We start from the raw sequence: 19,622 nt of genomic DNA, 5'->3' as shown, positions 1-19,622 counted from the left end.
ATAGTCAGAAGAGTACACAGCAAGCCAAATACCACCCTGAAAGTGCTCCAGAAAGACTTGGAGGCAGCAGGTACAATTGTTACAGAGAAAACAACAGGCCATGGCCTCTATGGACACTCAGCCGCAAGACTCCATTCCTCAAGAAAAGGCATGTTGAAGCTGGTTTAAAGTTTGCTAAACAGCATCTTGACAAGCCTGTAGAATACTGGGAGAATGTTGTCTGGTCAGATGAGACCAAAACTGAACTTTTGGGCTGTCATACTACAGACCATGTTTGGAGGAGAAATGGCACTGCACATCAGCCAAAAAACACTACACCAACAGTGAAGTTTGGAGGTGGAAGCATCATGGCATGGGGTTGTTTCTCATCTCATGGTGTTGGCAAACTTCATCTAACTGACAGAGCAATGAATGGAGCCATGTATGGGGAAACTCTTGATCTGAATCTGCTGCCATCCACCAGGATGATGAAGATGAGACGTGGCTGGACCTTCCAGCAGGACAACGATCCAAAGCACACGGCAAAGTTGACTCAAAGAAAATCAATCTGCACCAAAGAATATTCCAGATTTAAAGACAATCTGTGCAGAGGAATGGGCCAAAATCACACCTGAGCAGTGTGGGCCATTAGTTCAAACATACAAGAAGCTTCTGGAAGCTGTCACTGCAAACAAAGGCTTCTCCACTAAATATTAGATGAGTCTCAGTTAGCGTGTTCAATACTTTTTTCCTGTGTTATCGTACTTAATTCACCATAATCATTATTTATGGACCTGAATGTTGTGATTTATTTTCATGTGTGGATTATTTGAGTTCATACCAATGTCTGGGAGAAATTTTGTTTGAATTGCATCTTTGGAAATAAATGTGATAAGAAAAAAAGCAGAAAAGGTTGAATCCAATCTGCAGCTGAAAGGTGTTAAAAAAAAAAAAAAAAACACCAAGTACGAGCGGCTGAAATATAATTAGTTTAAATCAAGAACGAAGCGACTCTGGCGAGAGTCCCAGGGGCGAAAGGCTGAGATGCGAGGTTTTCTCTGTTTGTTCTCTTTCCTCTCGGTCGCTGTGATTTCTCGCAGAGCGCTCGTCAGCAGTCTTGGTGCGTCTCCAGCTCTTGTTCCGCAGGAAACATATTCAAAACGCCAGAAAAAATAAATGACTGTGCCCTCGCTGCTTTTATCTGCTTCATGGTGGAAATCCATGAGGATTGCTTTCTGTGTATGTTTTCACAGTTTTGTTTTTTATCACGTTACTGTGATTACTCTTCCTGCCGAGCAAGGCCAGTGTAATAGAAATTATCTCTGTGTGTATTTATGATGCATGAGCAAATACGATGGTCAGACTGAATCCTGTTTATGCCTCTTTACCCTTGGCTGAACCAGAGACTAATGGAGGTTGCTTTAATATTTATGAAACATCTCCCGTACACTTGGCTGGGTGTCTTTAGTCGTATATACAAACGTCTGATACAGCACTGGAGCGTTTCAAGCTCACGCCTAATCGACTGTCTCTTCTCTCCCCCCTTCCCCCTGTGTTATCACCATCTGTTTCTCCATATTGTGCGATCCTCTGTTTCTGGTCCCCGTGGTTCACCACCAGACGCTACTTTTGGCCTCCTGCTCGGTGTGTTTGTGGTCTGCGGCCTGGCTCTGCTGGGCCTCCTTACGTTCGTCTCCTGGAAGCTGTGCCTCGAGCCTTGGCGGACTAAAGCCCACTTCCCCGGCCCGCCCCTCACCCCCGACTGTGGCCCAGAGCTCTGCCCGCTGCAGCCGTCCACCCCGCTGCCCAGCCCCCAGCAGCCTCCGCTCACCATGGCGACAGAGAAGGTGAAAGACCCCGTGGGCTCGATGGGTTTCCTGGAGGCGGCGGTGAAGATAAGCCATACATCCCCTGACATCCCCACTGATGTGCAGCTCTCCATGAGGGAGCACTTCCTGCGCCGCACACAACGCATGCAGAGGCAAACCACTGAGCCAGCTTCCTCCACCAGGTCAGTGTGCTAAATCCTTCTTCTTGGCTGTTTAACCTGGCATCCTTCAAAGCCACACTTTCATAGAAAGCTCCAAACTCACTGAAACAAACGGACAAACATAAACAAGCTGTTGGTTGTTAAATCCACCACAGGGATTAAAGCAGAGACAAAATATCAATACAGGAATAAATTGTTCTCCTGACTTCTGTGATTGGATTATTGTTTCCCTGGTGACAAATACAGTTATCCATTTAAAACTAATATGAGACTCTGAACAGACTCCCCTAACAATCTGACCCAACAATCACTGTCACATGACTACTCGTACAGCGACAGTGCCTGATGTTCAGACTAAACTGCTACTGTGCCTGTTCTTATCCAAATATGAGCTGGGGGACAGAAATATTTGTTTTTTTCTTTTGAGAGTCTAATCACTTCTTGACTCTGCCTCCCAACATATTTTACTATCCCTGAAAAAATACACAAAAACAGCAGCTGTCAATCATCACTAAATATGAAGTAAAACCTCGTTTTTCAACCTTTTATAACTAACAAAAAAAACTTTTCAGAAAAAAAGAGGACTTGCATACAAGGCAGACAAATAATATCTTCAAATCACCACAACAATCAGGCGTGAGAAACATTTCTAAGAGGTGTATTAATTTTTTAAAGTTTGACCACAGCCCATCTGGAATGACTGGGGAGATGGTAGATTTTTTTTTACCTATACTGCAGCCAGCCACCAGGGGGAGCAGTTTTTGTGGCAACCTTACTTCAAGACCGTCACAAGATGATGGCCACTTTTTTACAGTCTATGTTGACTGAAGATGTGAAAAACTGAAAAAATAACTTAAAATCAACAACAACAAAAAAACGATCAAAACACTCTGTTCTAGAAATAACACAAGACTGTCACAAGATCTCAGTGAGACTTCCTGAAATTATTTAGTCATCACATCAGGATCTACTAACTCAGTGGTTCTCAAACTTTTTTCAGTGACGTACCCCTATGACATGTATTTTTTTCCACCAAGTACCCCCTAACAAGCGCAAATTAGTTTTGGTTGGAAAAAAAAAGTAAAACAGCGCTGTATTATTTGTGTCTATTAGATAAAGTACTCAGTTGAAGAACTTAAACCTTTTTGGATTCAAACATCAATTAATTTAATTGTGTTAAACAGATTTTTCTTGGTTGATTTTTTTATATATATATACATTTCTGAATCTTGTGTACCCCCTGGAGTGCCCTCACGTTCCCCCATTTGAGAACCACTGTACTAACTAATAAGCTGAAGCAGTGAGAGCTGGCCAATCAGAGGGAAGGGGGAGCCTTAGAGAGACATCAGACACACCGACACAGAGGCTGCAATAAGAGTTTTCCAAAACTCTAGTGAGAGGATAATAGGAATTTTTATGGCATAAATCAACCACAGGGGAACTAGATGGACAGTATCAAGCCTAAAAAGCAAAATACCCCCTTAAGGCGCTGTCACACTGGCCATCCATGCTGTGGACACTGAAGTCAAGTATGTTTGGCCAGTGTTAGTCTGTGTTGCTCTGTACTAAGGATTGTTACCAAATTAGGTACTTTTATTTATTTAACAGTACCAAGTTTCGGTACTTAAACACATTCTTGGGACTGTGAGACTGTGAGGGACTGGAGTTGTAGGCAATTTTCTACGCTGGTCATGAACACAGCATTGCAAGTTTATAAATCCGATCAATCAATTTTTGTTTTTTTAGCGCCAAATCATAAAAAACATTGAGGTCAGGTCTAGACCCGTTAATATTAATAAAATTATATTAACAGAAGCCCAACATCAAGACAAGATAAGGAGTCTTAGCTTATCTTAACCCACCATGAGTACAGCATTTAGCAAATTACAATGGCAAGGAAAAACTTCCCTATTGTACTGTGTTATTATATTGAGAAAAAAATATGTTAAACTGAAAAACTTTGAGATTTTGTTATTCAACAAATTTATATTTATTACCACATAAACACACAAAAAGTACTGAAAGTTGAGTACTGATACCAACTGCAAGGTACCGGGCATCAATACCGTATCGTTTCAAATGTGAAAGGTACCCATCCCTAATCTGTACTGTGTTCAGACACGGTACACTTCCTCGGCTTTGGCACGGTACACTTCATGCACAAGCACAAGCATACGTATGCAGCAAAGACATGACGTATAATCTATGATAAACAATCCCTGCAACTGCTCCTTGACAATTATTTCCAACAATGGCAGCAAAGGGTCCACAGTAGTGAAATCAAGACATTATTGGAAATTCAGGTGGATTCCAATATTCAGGGTCAGTTGGATAAGTCACACAAAAACTAACAGGTCTTTGGTCAGATCTGAGACCATCTTAAAAGTAAAACACTGAACATGTCATATTTTGATGTTATGACAATTGAACAAGAGGCAATCATGCTTAAGTCTGGTTCATATTGGAGTAGAGCAAAGGGGCCAATCATGCTTGAGTACGGTACAAGCGGTCAGTGTTGCTGTGCCTTTAAACTGAAATAATCTCCCTGATAGCTCGTTAAAAAATTGTATTCAAGCATGTTCCTAACGATCAATACTTCATTAATTGTTAACGTCACTAATGGAAACTATTGACTGCTTGAATACATCTGATGGACTCTTAAAGCTGAATGTGGTTTCAACTTCGATGACAAGCAAGCCCTCGTGTTTCTTTAATCACAACTGCTGAAAAAGACGGCAGCTAAAATGAAGCGTTTGGGCATGGGTTGGCCCCAGATTTAGAGGCTTTAGTCCTTGTTGCTATGTACCCATAATTCCTCTCTACGGTTAGCTGTTCACTTTAATAAGGTAAACAAAAATCTCCAATTACATCCACCTGTATAACAGATTCACAAGACAGTGAGTATAATTTAAACATGTATACGTAAGCAGCAACATGGGAAGCTCCTTTACTCCAACATTACACCGAGCCTTTCTTCTACGTGTTGTTTGTTTTTCCAGAAAGTAGCATCCAAACACCCAGATATATCACTAATAGAGGTGGAAACTGTAAAACCCAGGCAATTTTCTGGCCGATAAGTTCATTATAATAAATACTGTAGATTGTGTTGCCTCAGAGCCACTTCTGCTGGGGTCATTATGGTAAAACTAGTTATATGTAATGACTTCTTCATGAGGACTAATAAAATAAAGGGAAAACAACACTTTGCTTAAGCTGCACCAGAAGACTCACAGAAATGCAATTTTCCACTATGTTAATAACTGTGCTGAGTGGACCACTCTGTGTATAACGCAGAAACACACGTTAAAGGTTGTTTGGGTCCTTAAAGAAAGTGGAAAAACATGAAGTGTGTTTGTTGATGTGATTTCTTTGGACTTTTATAATTTCTAAAGGCAGTTTTACCTTTGTTGTGTTTCTTAACAAATAGTTTTTATGATACCTATGTTTTCCTGAAGGCAAAAGGCCAATTAAAATGTTTCATATGCTTCATACTGATAGTTATAAACTTCCAATAATAGAGAGGAGTCATCAAGTGTGGAGCATCGATTGTAAAGTTTCAGTCACTGTAAATGACATTTTTCCACATTTAGCTCTAAAACATAACTTTTTCTGCAGATTTAGAGAAATATTCATGAAATATATTTGTCAAATATTATATATATATACAAATTTTGAATGTTTTATCTAAACTTTTAATGTTGTATATAATGTTATAAAATGAATGAATGTCCTGATTCTGAATATTAAGCTACGTTTCTAAACTTTTTTAGTTCACATTCCAAATATTTAGCTATCATGCTAATTCACACTCCCACCCACAGGAAGTACCAAAATAAAAGTTGAAGGGAGACATCCAGCCAAGTGGATTTTGAGAAAGTCAAACACAGTCGGCTAAATCAGCAGTTAGAAAATAAACGTACCAAGTGCTGTGATGGCGCTGTTGAAGATCCTATGGTCGACATCGAAGAAGTAAAGCTTGACATTCACAGAATCACTTCCTCAAACTTTTATTTTGGTGCATCAGGGGAGAGTGTGAATTAGCATGTTAGCTAAATATTCAGAAATCTTGACTAAATATTTAAAGATCTTTGCTCAAGATTTAAAACGCTTTGTTAAATATTTAAAAATCTTAACTAAATATTTAGAAATCTTAGCTAAATTATTATAAAAACCATTAAATGAAAACTAAATGTAAAGGTATCTAAATGTCCTGATTCTCAATATTTAGCTACATTTTTAAACGTTTAGTTTTCATTCGAAATGTTTATCTAAGATTTCTAAAATTTAAGCATCAAAATATCACTTTTTTGCGGATTAGGAGACATAATAGCTCAATATTTAAAATCAGAGCTAAATATTTAGAAATCTTAGCTAAATATTTATGAAAACTGTATGTTTAAAACGTACCTACATGTCCTGATTCTCAAAATGTAGCTACATATTTAAACATTTAGTTTTCATTCCAAATATTTAGCTAAGACTAAATAATTGTCTAAGCTTTATAAATATTTAGCTCAAATTTTTAAAACAGAGGCACCACAACATCACTTTTTCTGCAGATTTAGAGAAATATTTGTGTTATATTTTTTGTCATATATTATGTTAATGTTAAAAGTTTTTTCTAAATATTGAATTTTATGAATAAATATTTAGCTGTGTTTCTAAACGTTTAGTTTACATTCTAAATATTAAGCTTGGATATCTAAAAACTTAGCTAAGACAAAATATTTCCTAAGATTTTTAAATATTTTGCTAAGATTTCTCAATATTTAAGATATCTAGAGATTAAGCAAAGGTTTCCAAATATTTAATCAGGATTTCTTAATCTTGAGGTACATCTTGAAATATTTAGCTAATTTGCTAATTCACACTCCCGCCCGCAAGCATCAAAATAAAAGTTTGAGGAAATTATGTATATTATAAATATTTATAAATATTTGCTTAAGATTTAGAAATCTTGACTAAATATTTAGAAATCTTAGAGAAATATTTAGTCTTAGCTAAATATTAGAAACGTAGCTAAATTTAGAATCAGAACTTTTTTTATATCATTTAATATTTAGAGAAAACATTCAACATTTTTATAGAATATTTGACAAATATATTTCACAAATATTTCTCTAAATCTGTAGAAAAAGTGATGTTTTAGAGCTAAATGTGGAGAAATGTTATTTGTAGGGGGTGTAACTTTACGATCAGCGCTCCATAATCTAGCTGCTGCGTGTTGCTTCTGATCGATAGCAGAAGATGTGAGGTGGAGTAAGGTTACATAATCAGTAATCCTTCACTGCTGCAAAAAACCCACAAAACACTTCCTGTCACTCCCTCACTTCTCATCTTTCATCCTTTCTTCCCTCTGCAGGCACAACTCTTTCAAGAGACACCTCCCGAGGCAGATGCAAGTCGGCAGCCTGGACCTGGGAAATGACTACATGCTGGACAAAGACGAGAAGTCGACCAGCATCGGCCGCATCCAGCCGGAGCTCTACCAACAGAAGACTCTGGATTCGGAGGATTCGTCCAAGAACGGCAGCAGCAAACACTGCGGCTCCATCAACTTCTCTCTCAAGTACGACTACGAAAACGAAGCCCTCCTGGTCAACATCATCAAGGCTGTGGATCTGCCGGCCAAGGACTTGTGCGGCACGTCCGACCCTTACGTGAAAGTCTACCTTCTGCCCGATCGCAAGAAGTTTCAGACACGAGTCCACCGGAAGACGCTGAACCCAACGTTCAGCGAGAGCTTCCAGTTCCCCGTGCCGTACGAGGAGCTGGCGGTGAGGAAGCTGCACATGAGCGTGTTTGACTTTGACCGTTTTTCACGGCACGACATGATCGGGGAGGTGGTGCTGGACAACTTGTTTGAGACGTCGGATCTTTCCAGGGAGACGAACATATGGAGGGAAATCCAATACGCCACCAGTGTAAGAATCTATCAGCTTTTATCTCTTATAGATCCAGTTTCATATGACTGGAAAAGATGCTTTTAGTCAAGCGTAAAACCTATACATTACAATCTATAAGTGCTCAATCAGCTCAATATGGTCATGTCCTTTAGAGCCTTTCAAGAACAGAGGTTAGAGGGTGAAACAGAGACAATCCTGCAGACGCAAGATCAGAGTTTGGCTCCTGATTTCCCGCTCCCTCAAACTTCAGAGCGGATTGTTTGAAGTGCAGCTTTATCATGACCCCTATTAACTGCCTGCACCATCAATGTTCTGCCTGTCGGATGATTTCTGCCACGTCAGAAGTTTTGTTTCAGCTGTCTTGCACTTTTAGCGAGTCCGGCGTCCCACATGGCTGCGTTCAAAAGAGGCGTTCGGACTGTAATGAGCTTGTTTGAGCACTTGGATTGTAATGAACCGTGATGGTGTCACTCGTGAGGTCCATGCTGATGTAGAGATGGAGCAGAATTGGCACGGCGGATAGAAATAAGGTCTATGGTATGTTGAATCGTGTTCTTTCACCTGTAGGAACCTCAAGGTGTTTTATCAAGTCTGACACAGCAGGCTCCTCTTACATTAAATTGGTACGAGTACTCAGGCGTTGAAAACACGTGATTCTTATGGAAACCGAGTCTTGAGACGCTGTGCTGTCTTCAGAGATCCCAGAACCAGGTGGATTTACGGTGCAATCCCTTCCTTGGCGTTTGACTATTAGCTCTTTCAGGGTTACAGCCACTTTCTCCCATAAAGCCTGTGCAAGTGAGTGTGACAGAATAAAGGTAATGACCAAAGAAAAGAAATGAAGCCAGCTGGCAGTAGGTTAGTGGGGCTTTCCTCCAGTTGGCGCCAGGAGTGAGAGACTTCTGGTTGAGTGTTGTTTGTCTACAGTTAAAAACAATTCTGCAGGTTGTTGCTCTCACAGTTTCCAGCAGGGCAGGGTCGGAGATACATCACAGTCTGTGCATAATTTCAACCAGGGTCACTCGCTCCATTAGGGAATTTAATTCAGTTACTGTCCTTGTCCCAGTATGAAAGCACCAGACCAGAATCGATGTATGACAAAGTATGCACGCCTCCTCGACAGAAGGCGGCCCCTTTCAGCTACTCCTTAATGGACCCTTCTGGTTGACCTGTTCCATCGCATCCGTAAAAACAGTAAACACCAAAATACAAAGGAGCAAACTGATAGAATGGATGGAAGAGTGGAAACAGGAACAACTTAACGTCAGTTCCTTCAATTCCTAATTCCATAAGAGCCATTTTGCCTCAGCTCACCTGGATTTGAGTAATTCAGGAGACACTAAATCTGCTTTAGCTTCACAATTAAGATAAAAAAAAAACTGTAAAAAAAAAAAAAAAATTAAGCATGGTTAAAAACTAGTAATTAATTATCTAAGAAGTTTTGGTGTTTAAAAAATTGTATATGTGCCTCAGTTTTATTTATTCTAATAATTTTCCAAATATTAAAAAACATCTGAAATTTGCCCTAACCCTAATGTTAAAGAATTTGCTAAATTTATGAAGTTTGTATAAATTGCAATTAAAAAAAAAAAAAAAAAAAAAAAAAAAAAGTAAATAATTAGCAAACATTTACAAATATTTTGAAATTTGGCAGAATAATTGCCAAAGTTTAATAAATTTGCAAAAAAAAAAAAGAAAAAAAAAATCAAACATTTGCTTTATTTAAAGAAAAAAATCTGTAAAAATGTCAAGAATTTGCAAAAATTAAAAAAAGGAATGATTAATCCCCCAAAAAATTGCAGGAATCCTAAAAATTCTGAAAATTGAAAAAATTTGCAAAATTACAAAAAATTCAAAAATTTAAAAAAGGCAAAAGGCAAAGATTTGAAAAAAAAATTAAAAAAAATCTTATTTAACATAGAAATAATAAATTGATGTTTGATTATTATTATTTATAAAAAATATCATAATTAATAAATAAACAAAGCAAGTTTATCTGCTATCAAAGTGGATTACAAGGAATGATGTGATGGGGAAAAAACAGCAACGATGTGTTGGTGGCGTACTCTGAACTGGATCGCCTTAGGACTGCCTACTAACATTTCGGGTACATGTCCTATATTTTGATTTTGATTAAATAAGTTCTTGTTGTTTCTGTAAGTTGGCCTTAAATATCTGCTGTTACTGGTGGAAATGGGAACATCAAAATACCTACCTCAGTTTACCTAATTACTGTTCAAATGCTTCAACTACTAAAGGTTGCTAACAATAGCTAAGTCATGATGAAGGCTTAACATTTTTTGAAAGGTTTTTTAAAAGTCTTAAAAGGTCTGAAATTAACCTCAGGGTTCCAGCAGATACCCTGATAACGCTCTGGCGCCAGCTCTATTAAAGTAGGTGAAGGGTTGAAGATTCACAAAGAAAGGACAAGTGTTGAACTCAGACAGAAGACACATTCTTTGATTGTCCACAATCGACCTGGTGCAGAAAATCCCTTCTGTGTTTTTCAGTTGCCTCATTTTAACTGTCCAATCAAATAAAGGCAAGGGCTAAAGCATAAATGTACAAATGTAAGAATTACAGCATAATCGTATTCAATATAGTTTATCCTTTGGAGGACATGGTTTCTCATGGACTAGAAACCAAGGAAATCTTTACCGTACAGATCCATTTTTATTTTTTCAATACAACAGGCAAAATGTGGTGCTCAATCAAAACTCAGGGAATCAACAAACATAATGAGGAAACATGCAGGAGAATCAATCAAGAAATCCATTCGTTGCAACGAGTTAAGCATATTTGCATGCATTTTAAACAAACTGATAAATTCCCATGAGCAGACTGGGGTCATGTGTCCCAGTCTTTATTTAAAGTACACACACTGTCCTTTCTGCGCATATAAATTGTAAGCATTAACACTTTATATCTTCAAAACTGTAGAAAATGTTGAACGCATATATGAATTGAATCAAATATACTGTCATATATTGTTATTAGTAATATTATATTGAGTTTTATCATTACCATTTTTATGTAATGTTATTTTATTTTATTTTCTTATTTTTTAATTGGGTTGTTATATATATTTTTTCTTTTATTAATCTGTAATATTTTTCATTTTATTTATTTCCTCTGCTTTGACTAACCTTATCTGTAAGTCTTAAAAAATGCAAATAAAAAATGAATAAATAAAACTAAATATTATTAAAAAATAAAACAAAAATATTATTAAAAAATAAAAAAAATAATAATTATATTAAATTAAAATATAAGAAAAAATAATAAAATAAAAGCATTATTAAAAAATAATCAAATAAAACAGAAATAGATAAATAAAATAGATTTAAATAAATAAATAAATGAATAAATAAATAAATAAGTAGTACCTATTGGGGTGGATTATAAGACCTGAAATAAAACCACAGACTGATTCTGGAAAGGGTTTCACTTCCAACTACTTCTCTTTTTACTGCTGTACATGAAACATTAAACAAAAACTTAGACGCATTTGAAAAAGTCTTCCAAGTCCACGCTCCAGAGATCTATAACTTAACTTTTGAGCCAATAAAAGCAGAAAATATTCAGTATTCTTCTTCTTAACTAACGTCCAGGGTGAGCTGAATGAAGCCTTTCAGTGTCTCCACATTGGGAGTTTTTAAGAAGGTATAATTTAATAAAAAAGCTTGGCAATTAAAAATGTAATATCCCTGCAATAAAAAACACCCTCATTTCAGTCTGGGTTAACGGTTTAAGAGGTGTGTTTGGGAAATTAAACTCCTGGCTTCAGCCCTTTAAATGTGAATCAAACAGTACAAAGCCATCAGAGAGCCCAGTCTTATCAAGGATCAGACATATGGCTCCGGTTTTAGCTTTAAAAAAACATCATTTTCACTTATTAGAAAACATAAAGAGGGTCATTTCAGCCACGAGGTGCTTACATCTCACACACAAAAGCATATCTCAGACGAGGCTGACTCATACAATCATGTTAGCGCTGGCTTTGTTACTCCTTGATGATGTCCAGGAGCCATTTTCACCGTCTAAGTGTTCCTTGTGTCTGGCACAGCCGGGCTCTTATCACTTAATCACCTCTTCGGAGGCCTTATATCTGACAGATTTTGAACTCGAGCTTCTTCAAGGGCTGTTCAATAACCTCCATGTTATTGCTTAGGAGGCAGAAAAAGACGCCGTCCTTCTTCTTGGCAAGCAAACTTTATCGAACTGCCGAATGATTTTATGACAAAATCTCTTGCTCACATTAAATTTAAGATTGGCAACATAAAGAAAGCACAGATGGTGGATCAGGGAAACAAAAAGAAAAGCAAAAACAAGCATGAAGCGGTGTGTAGTTAAAGTCTTGAGTAGTCACCGCTTTGAAAACAGAGCAGCTTAATGAGAAGAGACACCCGTATTGAACAGTGGGAGAGGAGGAGGGAGGGTGAAAGAGAAGAGCCAGCAGCTCGGCTCAGTTCATAGATCAAGGAGAGATATTCATCAATAAGACCAACGTAAAGGCATTACTAAGATAAAGAGTCTGAAGGAGACTGTGAAGGAAACTCGTTGACTTCACACCATTCCTCATGTGAGTTCGATCTGAACAAACTATTTAAAGAGCGTCTTTAGGTGCTAATCAGGGACAGGAATGGAGGAGAGTGTTTAACGAGTGGAAGTGACTAAAAACAGGAGATGTGACTCTTTAGCACAAAAATATAACCAGACATAAAACATACATGTCGCTAAGACAATGACAACTAAAGTAACTCTTGGTCTAACATACTCCTCAAGCAAAAGAAGAACTCAGAGTAGTTTGATTCACATAAATTGTTCATGTAAGTGAATAAATCTTGTGCCTTCTCGTATTCCCTCTGTTGCTGGGTTAGCACAGCTAGCTTGTCCATTTCATTGGAGATAAATCTTACGTTCCCAATAACGATGGATGGAAAGACAGGTCGATGACGTCGTCCTCACCTCCTTCTCCTTACCTTGTGGGAAACATCCGGCCTTGCACCAGGTAGCGCTGACATGCTACAGGCTGCTAACAGCTGATTTCACATGTAAACAATGAGGCCATGGTTACATGTAGGATCTCCAGACAAACACAGGAGAAAAAATAGTAAAAATATCACTGAAGACACAAAAAAGTTTGGTGTCCATGACCAACAAATGAGCCATACAAAGTGCTGACCCACTCCAAATATAAAAACAACAAAAAAGAGATGAAAAACAATTACAAGAAACGCACAAAGAAGAGAGAGCTGCTGCAACGCCTAGCATCCGTCTACAGCCATCGTAGTTAGAAAGTTGTTTTCTCTTTGGTGAACCAAAACTAGATCAATACATCTGCAGCTTTCAAAAAAGACACAGCGCCCCCTATTGAAGCGGAGTGAGACATTCTCGGCCAGAAGTCTGAATGCCTTTTCTGCATGTAGACGCAGACAAGACTAGATCCCTGTCATGACTTTACAACCAAGCTATGACCTTAGTCGGACTGCTGCTTACAAGAAATTACAGAGTAATGACCCACTCTAAATGCAAAAATGACAAAAAAGAGACGAAAAAATTACAAGAAACAGACAAAGAAGACAGAGCTGCTGCAACAGGCAGCCACGACCAACAGGGCGGCGCCTAGCAACTGTGATTGATGGGTACTGAATGAGGTACTTTTATTGGTAGCGACCAAATTCTGTCAAAAGTACCAGGTACCGATTTACGAAGGTTCAGGTACCTTACCCCATCCTTGTGACTGTGAGGGAGTGGAAGAGTAGGCGATTTTCCATGCTGCACATGAACACAGCATTATAAGGTTATATACCGAAGAACAAATATGTTAAATTGAAAACTAATGTACATTTTAGAAATAAACAAATTTGTATTTTTTACTACATTAACACAAAAAAGTACCAAATATTGGTACGGTTGCGTACCAATACCGATTGCCAGATACTGGGCATTGATACCATATTGTTTCAAATATGAAAGGTACCCATCCCTTGTCTCTAATGATCTTCTTGATAGAGAGATCTTCACTCATCGAGAGAGCCAGAGATCTTTGCACCTTTAGGGGTAGACCTCAAGAGATAGAGAGATCACCTTGCACGATCTTTGCGTCTCTAGAGACTTTTGGGCCTTGAAAGATTGAGTGATCTTTGCGCATTGAGAGATCTAGAGATATTTGTACCTTAAGGGGTAGAGAGTTTGCCTCAAGAGATAGACATAGAGAGATCACCTTGCAAGATCGTCTGGTCTCTAGAGATCTTTGGGCCTTGAAACATCTTTAGATCTTCGTGCATCGAGAGATCTAAAGGTCTTCACATCTCGAGAGATCTAGAAATATTTGCACCTTTAGGGATAAAAAGATCTCTCAAGAGATAGAGATAGAGAGATGACCTTGAGAGATCTTTGCATTATGGGACATCAAGAGATCTTAGCGCTACAAGAGATCCAAGAGAGTCTCAGCTTCCTTTAAAAGTATGAGCAATGAAAATGCTAATTGAAAGTGAGGGAAGCAACAAACATCATCATCTTAAAACTATGAATCTCTGGGGGACATTTGGGCCAATTCATCAGGTAGAGATCCCTTAATCATGATTATGATTTAAAATGTTGGCACCTGGGGTAAGTTAAGGGTTATTGAGGACCGTCAAGGACCACAGGACCTGAATCAAATCATCACAGAGTTGTAATGTTAGCTGTTCCTGCTCAGAGTAAATTAGTAAAGTGACTTAAAGGACAGACTGAAGGGCTGGAGTTACTCAGCAACATGCCACTTCTCTGGCACCGGCTTCCCCGCAGTCATTCGCCAAGCGTGGCTAAAACATGATTAATGCGGCACAGACGACAGGCATCAAAACAGGCCGTGTTCATACAAGGACAATCAGCGTGTCACTTCATGCTTTTACTGCACTCGACATTTCTGCTGTGGTCTCACATCTCGGCTGAACCTTCACACCCTTCAAACCAAATCCTTCACTCCCACGGCGGAGAAAGCCAAATTGTGCCCGAACGTGTGAAGAGACGTTAAGACTGCAGCACTCCACCAGACGTGTTGAGATTTGCCAATCAGCGGGGTTCTCACCAAGCTCGTTCACAGAGATTAGGAGTCTGTGCGGCCTTAATACTGTTTATAAGAGCTGGAGAGAGGAACTCACATGAGACTGATAACAGGACTCCTTCAGTTCACTTGAGACTATTACCTAAGTAAGCTCTCATAACGGACTCCCTCCATGTGAGTGAAAGTTAATATTTCAGGAGGTAGACGGTGTGTGCTTGGAAAGTTTTGTCTGAAAACTAATTTCGAAGGAAGAAAATATTCTGACTCCGGGGATCTCTGGGAGTCTAAGACTCTTTCACTCTTTGCTTGTGCGAGTAATTGGGCTGGAGGGTGAATTATACCTCTTTTCTGGTTTGTTTTAATTAACTGTCTGGACTGATGATGATCTCTGGGCAACATAAAGGATGTTTTGTGAAAACTGCGCAGAGGATAATGAAATCTGTTGTTTGGCAGGCTTATCATGGAGGTGATCTTGCGAGGAGTCATCCAGTTTTTCAGAATAAAACAGAATTTCAGAATAACTTCCAGGCCTTGAAGTGAAGCCAAGTTGTTCAGTTACTTTTACTGTTTTTCATGTGTGATTAAACCTGATAGATGACTTCAGCTGAGCTCTTCATTTTCATCAACTTCAATGAGACGTTCTATTACATAAATATGCAAATTCAGAGAATCTAACTCATATTAAAGTATTTCCTATGAAGTCAGACTCAGCAGGAGGTACGCTCACCTGGAGACATCTATCCTTCATACGTTCATGAGAGTTCATTCATTTTAAATGAAAACAAACATGGACCAAAAGGAGGAAGTTTGTCCTGACAGCGCTGACCTTTGAAGGGTCGGAGAGTTGGAGAGTCCAATGTGAAGAAGCCTGTTTAAGCTTATTATGTCTGATGGACCATCCACTTTGGTTTAACCATCTGGTAGAGTTTGGTTTGCTGAACAAGCGGGGACCGGTTTGCACAGGAAACAGGGAGTGCAAACACAGGTATAATGTTCGGACTTAACCTGTGCAGATTTTAAAACCTCTACATCTTAAAACGTTGTAGAAACCCCTCAATTTGTCTCTCTTCAGAAATGGTCTGATCTAAAAATAGCAACAGAGATTCTCGCCCCTCAAGAGATCAGGAGATCGAGAGATCTTTGCACTTCGAGAGATCTAGGGATCTTCCTGCCTCAAGAGATTGAGAGATTGGAGGATCTTCGAACCTCAAAAGATCCAGAGATCTTGAAATCCTAGTGCTTCCAGAGATCTAGAGATTGTCAGTTTCATATATCCGCCATGGAAATATTTCTCTGGTCCATCTGGGTAGCAGCTCTTCAGATTTGTTTTCCGAGGCAGGAACTTCAAAAAAATCAGCAGCTGGTGATTGGACGACCGTTCTGATTGACACGCTCACCACAGACCAATCCACATCAGGCCACGGTATGACGTAGCTTATGTGCGCTGCTGCTGAGAAATGATAGACGAACAACTACAGGAACACGAGAAACAGCTGTGATAATGGGGTTAGACGACTGTTGTTTTTGTAAAGTCAACTTAAGAATCAAAGGAACGCTGACAAGTATAAAAGTCTGCTGATGTCACGTCTGCTCCCACAGCTCCTGCCTCTCTTCCCTGATTGGACGGGTCAGAATTTAGCTGAGTGAAATCGTTGGTCATCGGAGCCTTTCAAGATGGACCTGCAGGAGTTCAGAAACTGAATCAGGCAGGTCCGTCTGCTCTGCAAGGTTAAAGAAACATAACTAATGGCAAACTTACCAACAAAGCTAAACCCTGGAATAACGAAAAAAAGACAACACTAATCAAAAATAAGCCACAAAAGGCAAATGCTAACTTCATTTGCACAGAACAAAATGAGAAAAATAAAAAAGAACTGAGCTGTAAATCATGCGAAGCTACTGAGAGGGTACCAGAGGGACAGTATGAGGCCAAAAAAAGTCACAGTACCCCCTCTTTAACGTTTGGGGCAACAATTCAATAGACATGAGATTTTACAGAAGCTCATGTAAACATGACATGGGATTGGAAACATCAAGAAAAAACATTAGAATTTATGAAATAGATCTTTTTTTCAGGCAACTGACTCAAAAAGGAGATTTAAGAATATACTCAGAGAGCGCAGACCTCTACCCAAGCATATTGTGATTGTCACCAACACTTTAGCCCGACTTTAATGTTATACTCCTGTTCAGCAGACTGTCTGCTACAATTTGGTGTTAGTTGCAGGTTTGTACGATAATTTGTTTCCTGACAGTGTTGAAAATTATGATGACCCAGTACATATTTCATTTTCGGGATCTTAGTATCCAGAATATTGCCAGGATCTGGATCGTACTTTTACATCTGTCAGAAATGATGGTGACCTTGTCTTGTAATGTTTTGCAAAGCAATCCGACCATTTATCATGGAATTATATACACATTAATGAGTTCTGTATGCTAATGTTCTGTATGCTAAGCTAATAAACTCTGCCTTTCAGCTCTGTATTTAAAAAACAAGTGTAACAATGCTGCCAGCCTGTGAAAACAAACATTGTGCTTTTGTCTCCAAACACAAAAAACCGTATAATCAGCCTGTAGAGCTCTTCAGTCCACCTTTAAAACAATGGAGCGATTACCAAACAGCAGGAACAAAAAGCTGTTTGTGTCCTCGCCAAATGTGCAAACAGAGACGTTGCATTATTTTGCATCGCATTACTTCTCGTCGTGTTTCACCTGTGCTCTAATTAGCTGGCTTACTGCCCTGCGTTATTACTTATGGGAGCGAGAGGCCGCCTTAAAATTTACAGTGTGGTTTTATAAACAGGTTATGAAGACGCAGGTGAGGCTGAATCTACTTTTTCGCCTTCAGAGATCGAGCGGCCCATGAATAAAAGACGCCTGGAACAGACCTTGAGGATGAGATGATACACTTATTCTACAGGATTCAACATCAGAGCGTCAGAGTGGAATGTGAATCTGACACACTGCTGGTGTGTGTGTGTGTGTGTGTGTGTGTGTTTCCACAGGAAAGTGTCGACCTCGGGGAGATCATGTTCTCACTTTGCTACCTGCCCACCGCCGGCAGACTCACACTTACTGTCATCAAGTGCAGGAACCTGAAAGCCATGGACATCACCGGATACTCAGGTGTGTGTGTGTGTGTGTGTGTGTGTGTGTGTGTCTAACACTCACGATGAATGGGTTCAATTTGAAAATTCAGCTGTAAGCTTTTCAGATTAGGTGAGCAAACACTGAGAGCTGCTTTCACCGCTCGTTAACATGCATCACTTGCAAAATTGAGACATCGTTAGCAAACACTTTCAGGCTGTTTCTTCTACAATCGACTTCTGTTTCACTTTTTAATTCCATGTTTTTCAACCATCACTTGTAAAATGTGACGTTTATCGTTATAAGAAGCCAGAGTTCAGGTGATCTAGGGTAAATGCAGCTTACATCAGACTAAAATGTGCGTTAAAGGGATAGTTCAGTTTTTTTTAAGTGGGGTTGTATGCGCTCTATGTGACCACTAAGGACATTAGATACAGTAGAAAGTTGTCTCCTCTCCCTCAGTAAGACACAAACTTTAATCGATGGTGACAAGGAAATAGACGTTAACAGGGAGAGACGGTACCAAATTCAAAGGATATTTTCTCTGCCCAGAAGAACTCAAATCAAAAAGTAATATCACAGTTTAAGAGTACGCTACATAAAATATTTTTCAAGTGCATTAAGTCTTCGGAAATATAAGCATTTATCTGGACCTAACTAACACATGTGTCCTTCTGCGCAGCGCTAGTGCGCTCCGTCCCCCCTCCTCCTTTCAGCTGTAGGGAATGTAAACAAGCTATGCTTCGAGCGCCGGTTGTAGCCTCGTGTAAGTTTGATCATGTATCGTAATTCTTTTGTTTGTACTCTAAGGATTGTGAGGCAGCGTAGGAAATTCAAAATGAGTGACTATGACAGCGACGATGAAGTTTCATTCACTTTGGAACCAAAAGGATACCTGTATGAACCGGAGTACACAGAAGGGGAGCTGCTACAGATGGAGACTGAAAGGAATACAGAGGAAACATCCACGGACACTGGACATCGAAATGCTGAGTGTTACTGCTGCCACGACTGTTGTTGTTGTTGTAGCTGTTTCAGGACACTCCAGAATTCAGAAGAGCAGGGAAATCTGTGAGATGAGTTATACAGACGGCTTGAGAGCCAGCAGTGTCCTCTAACTCAGACAAATCCTTAAGAGTGTCTGTAACCAAGTTCCACTCGTGACAGCAGTAACACTCAGCATCCGTGGGCATTGAGTCACAGCTCAGACATTTACACCACTGAGTATTTCCGACTCTATCTTGATGTCTAGTGTCCGCGGATGTTTCCTCTGTATTCCTTTCAGTCGCCATCTGTAGCAGCTCTTCTTCTGTGTGCTCCGGTTCATACAGGTATCCTTTTGGTTCCAAAGTGAATGAAACTTCATCGTCGCTGTCATAGTCACTCATTTTGAATTTCCTACGCTGCCTCACAATCCTTAGAGCACAAACAAAAGAATTATAATACTTGATCAAACTTATACGAGGCTACAACCGGCGCCCGAAGCATAGCTTGTTTACATTCCCTACAGCTGAAAGGAGGAGGGGGGACGGAGCGCACTAGCGCTGCGCGGAAGGATATATGACCAGTTAGTTAGGTCCGGATAAATGCTTATATTTCCGAAGAC

General features: G+C 39.3%; 1 protein-coding gene across 1 annotated transcript in view; it reads left to right on the top strand.

Moving 5' to 3' along the window:
- The window catches only part of syt6a (synaptotagmin VIa), a 73,865-nt gene that overhangs the window by 46,008 nt on the left and 8,235 nt on the right, over positions 1-19,622 (top strand). The window contains exons 3-5 of the mRNA XM_074682539.1: positions 1,600-1,990; positions 7,332-7,893; positions 17,935-18,055. Of these exons, the coding sequence (XP_074538640.1) occupies positions 1,600-1,990; positions 7,332-7,893; positions 17,935-18,055 (1,074 nt within the window). The remainder of the gene's footprint in view (positions 1-1,599; positions 1,991-7,331; positions 7,894-17,934; positions 18,056-19,622) is intronic.

This window comes from Halichoeres trimaculatus, unplaced genomic scaffold, assembly GCF_033239565.1.
Source record: "Halichoeres trimaculatus isolate MK-OKI-2021-1 unplaced genomic scaffold, fHalTri1.1 fHalTri1_scaffold_11, whole genome shotgun sequence".
In the NCBI taxonomy this organism is placed as follows: Eukaryota; Metazoa; Chordata; class Actinopteri; order Labriformes; family Labridae; genus Halichoeres; species Halichoeres trimaculatus.
Note: the sequence above shows the minus strand (reverse complement) of the source record. Positions and strands in the feature narration are given on the sequence as shown.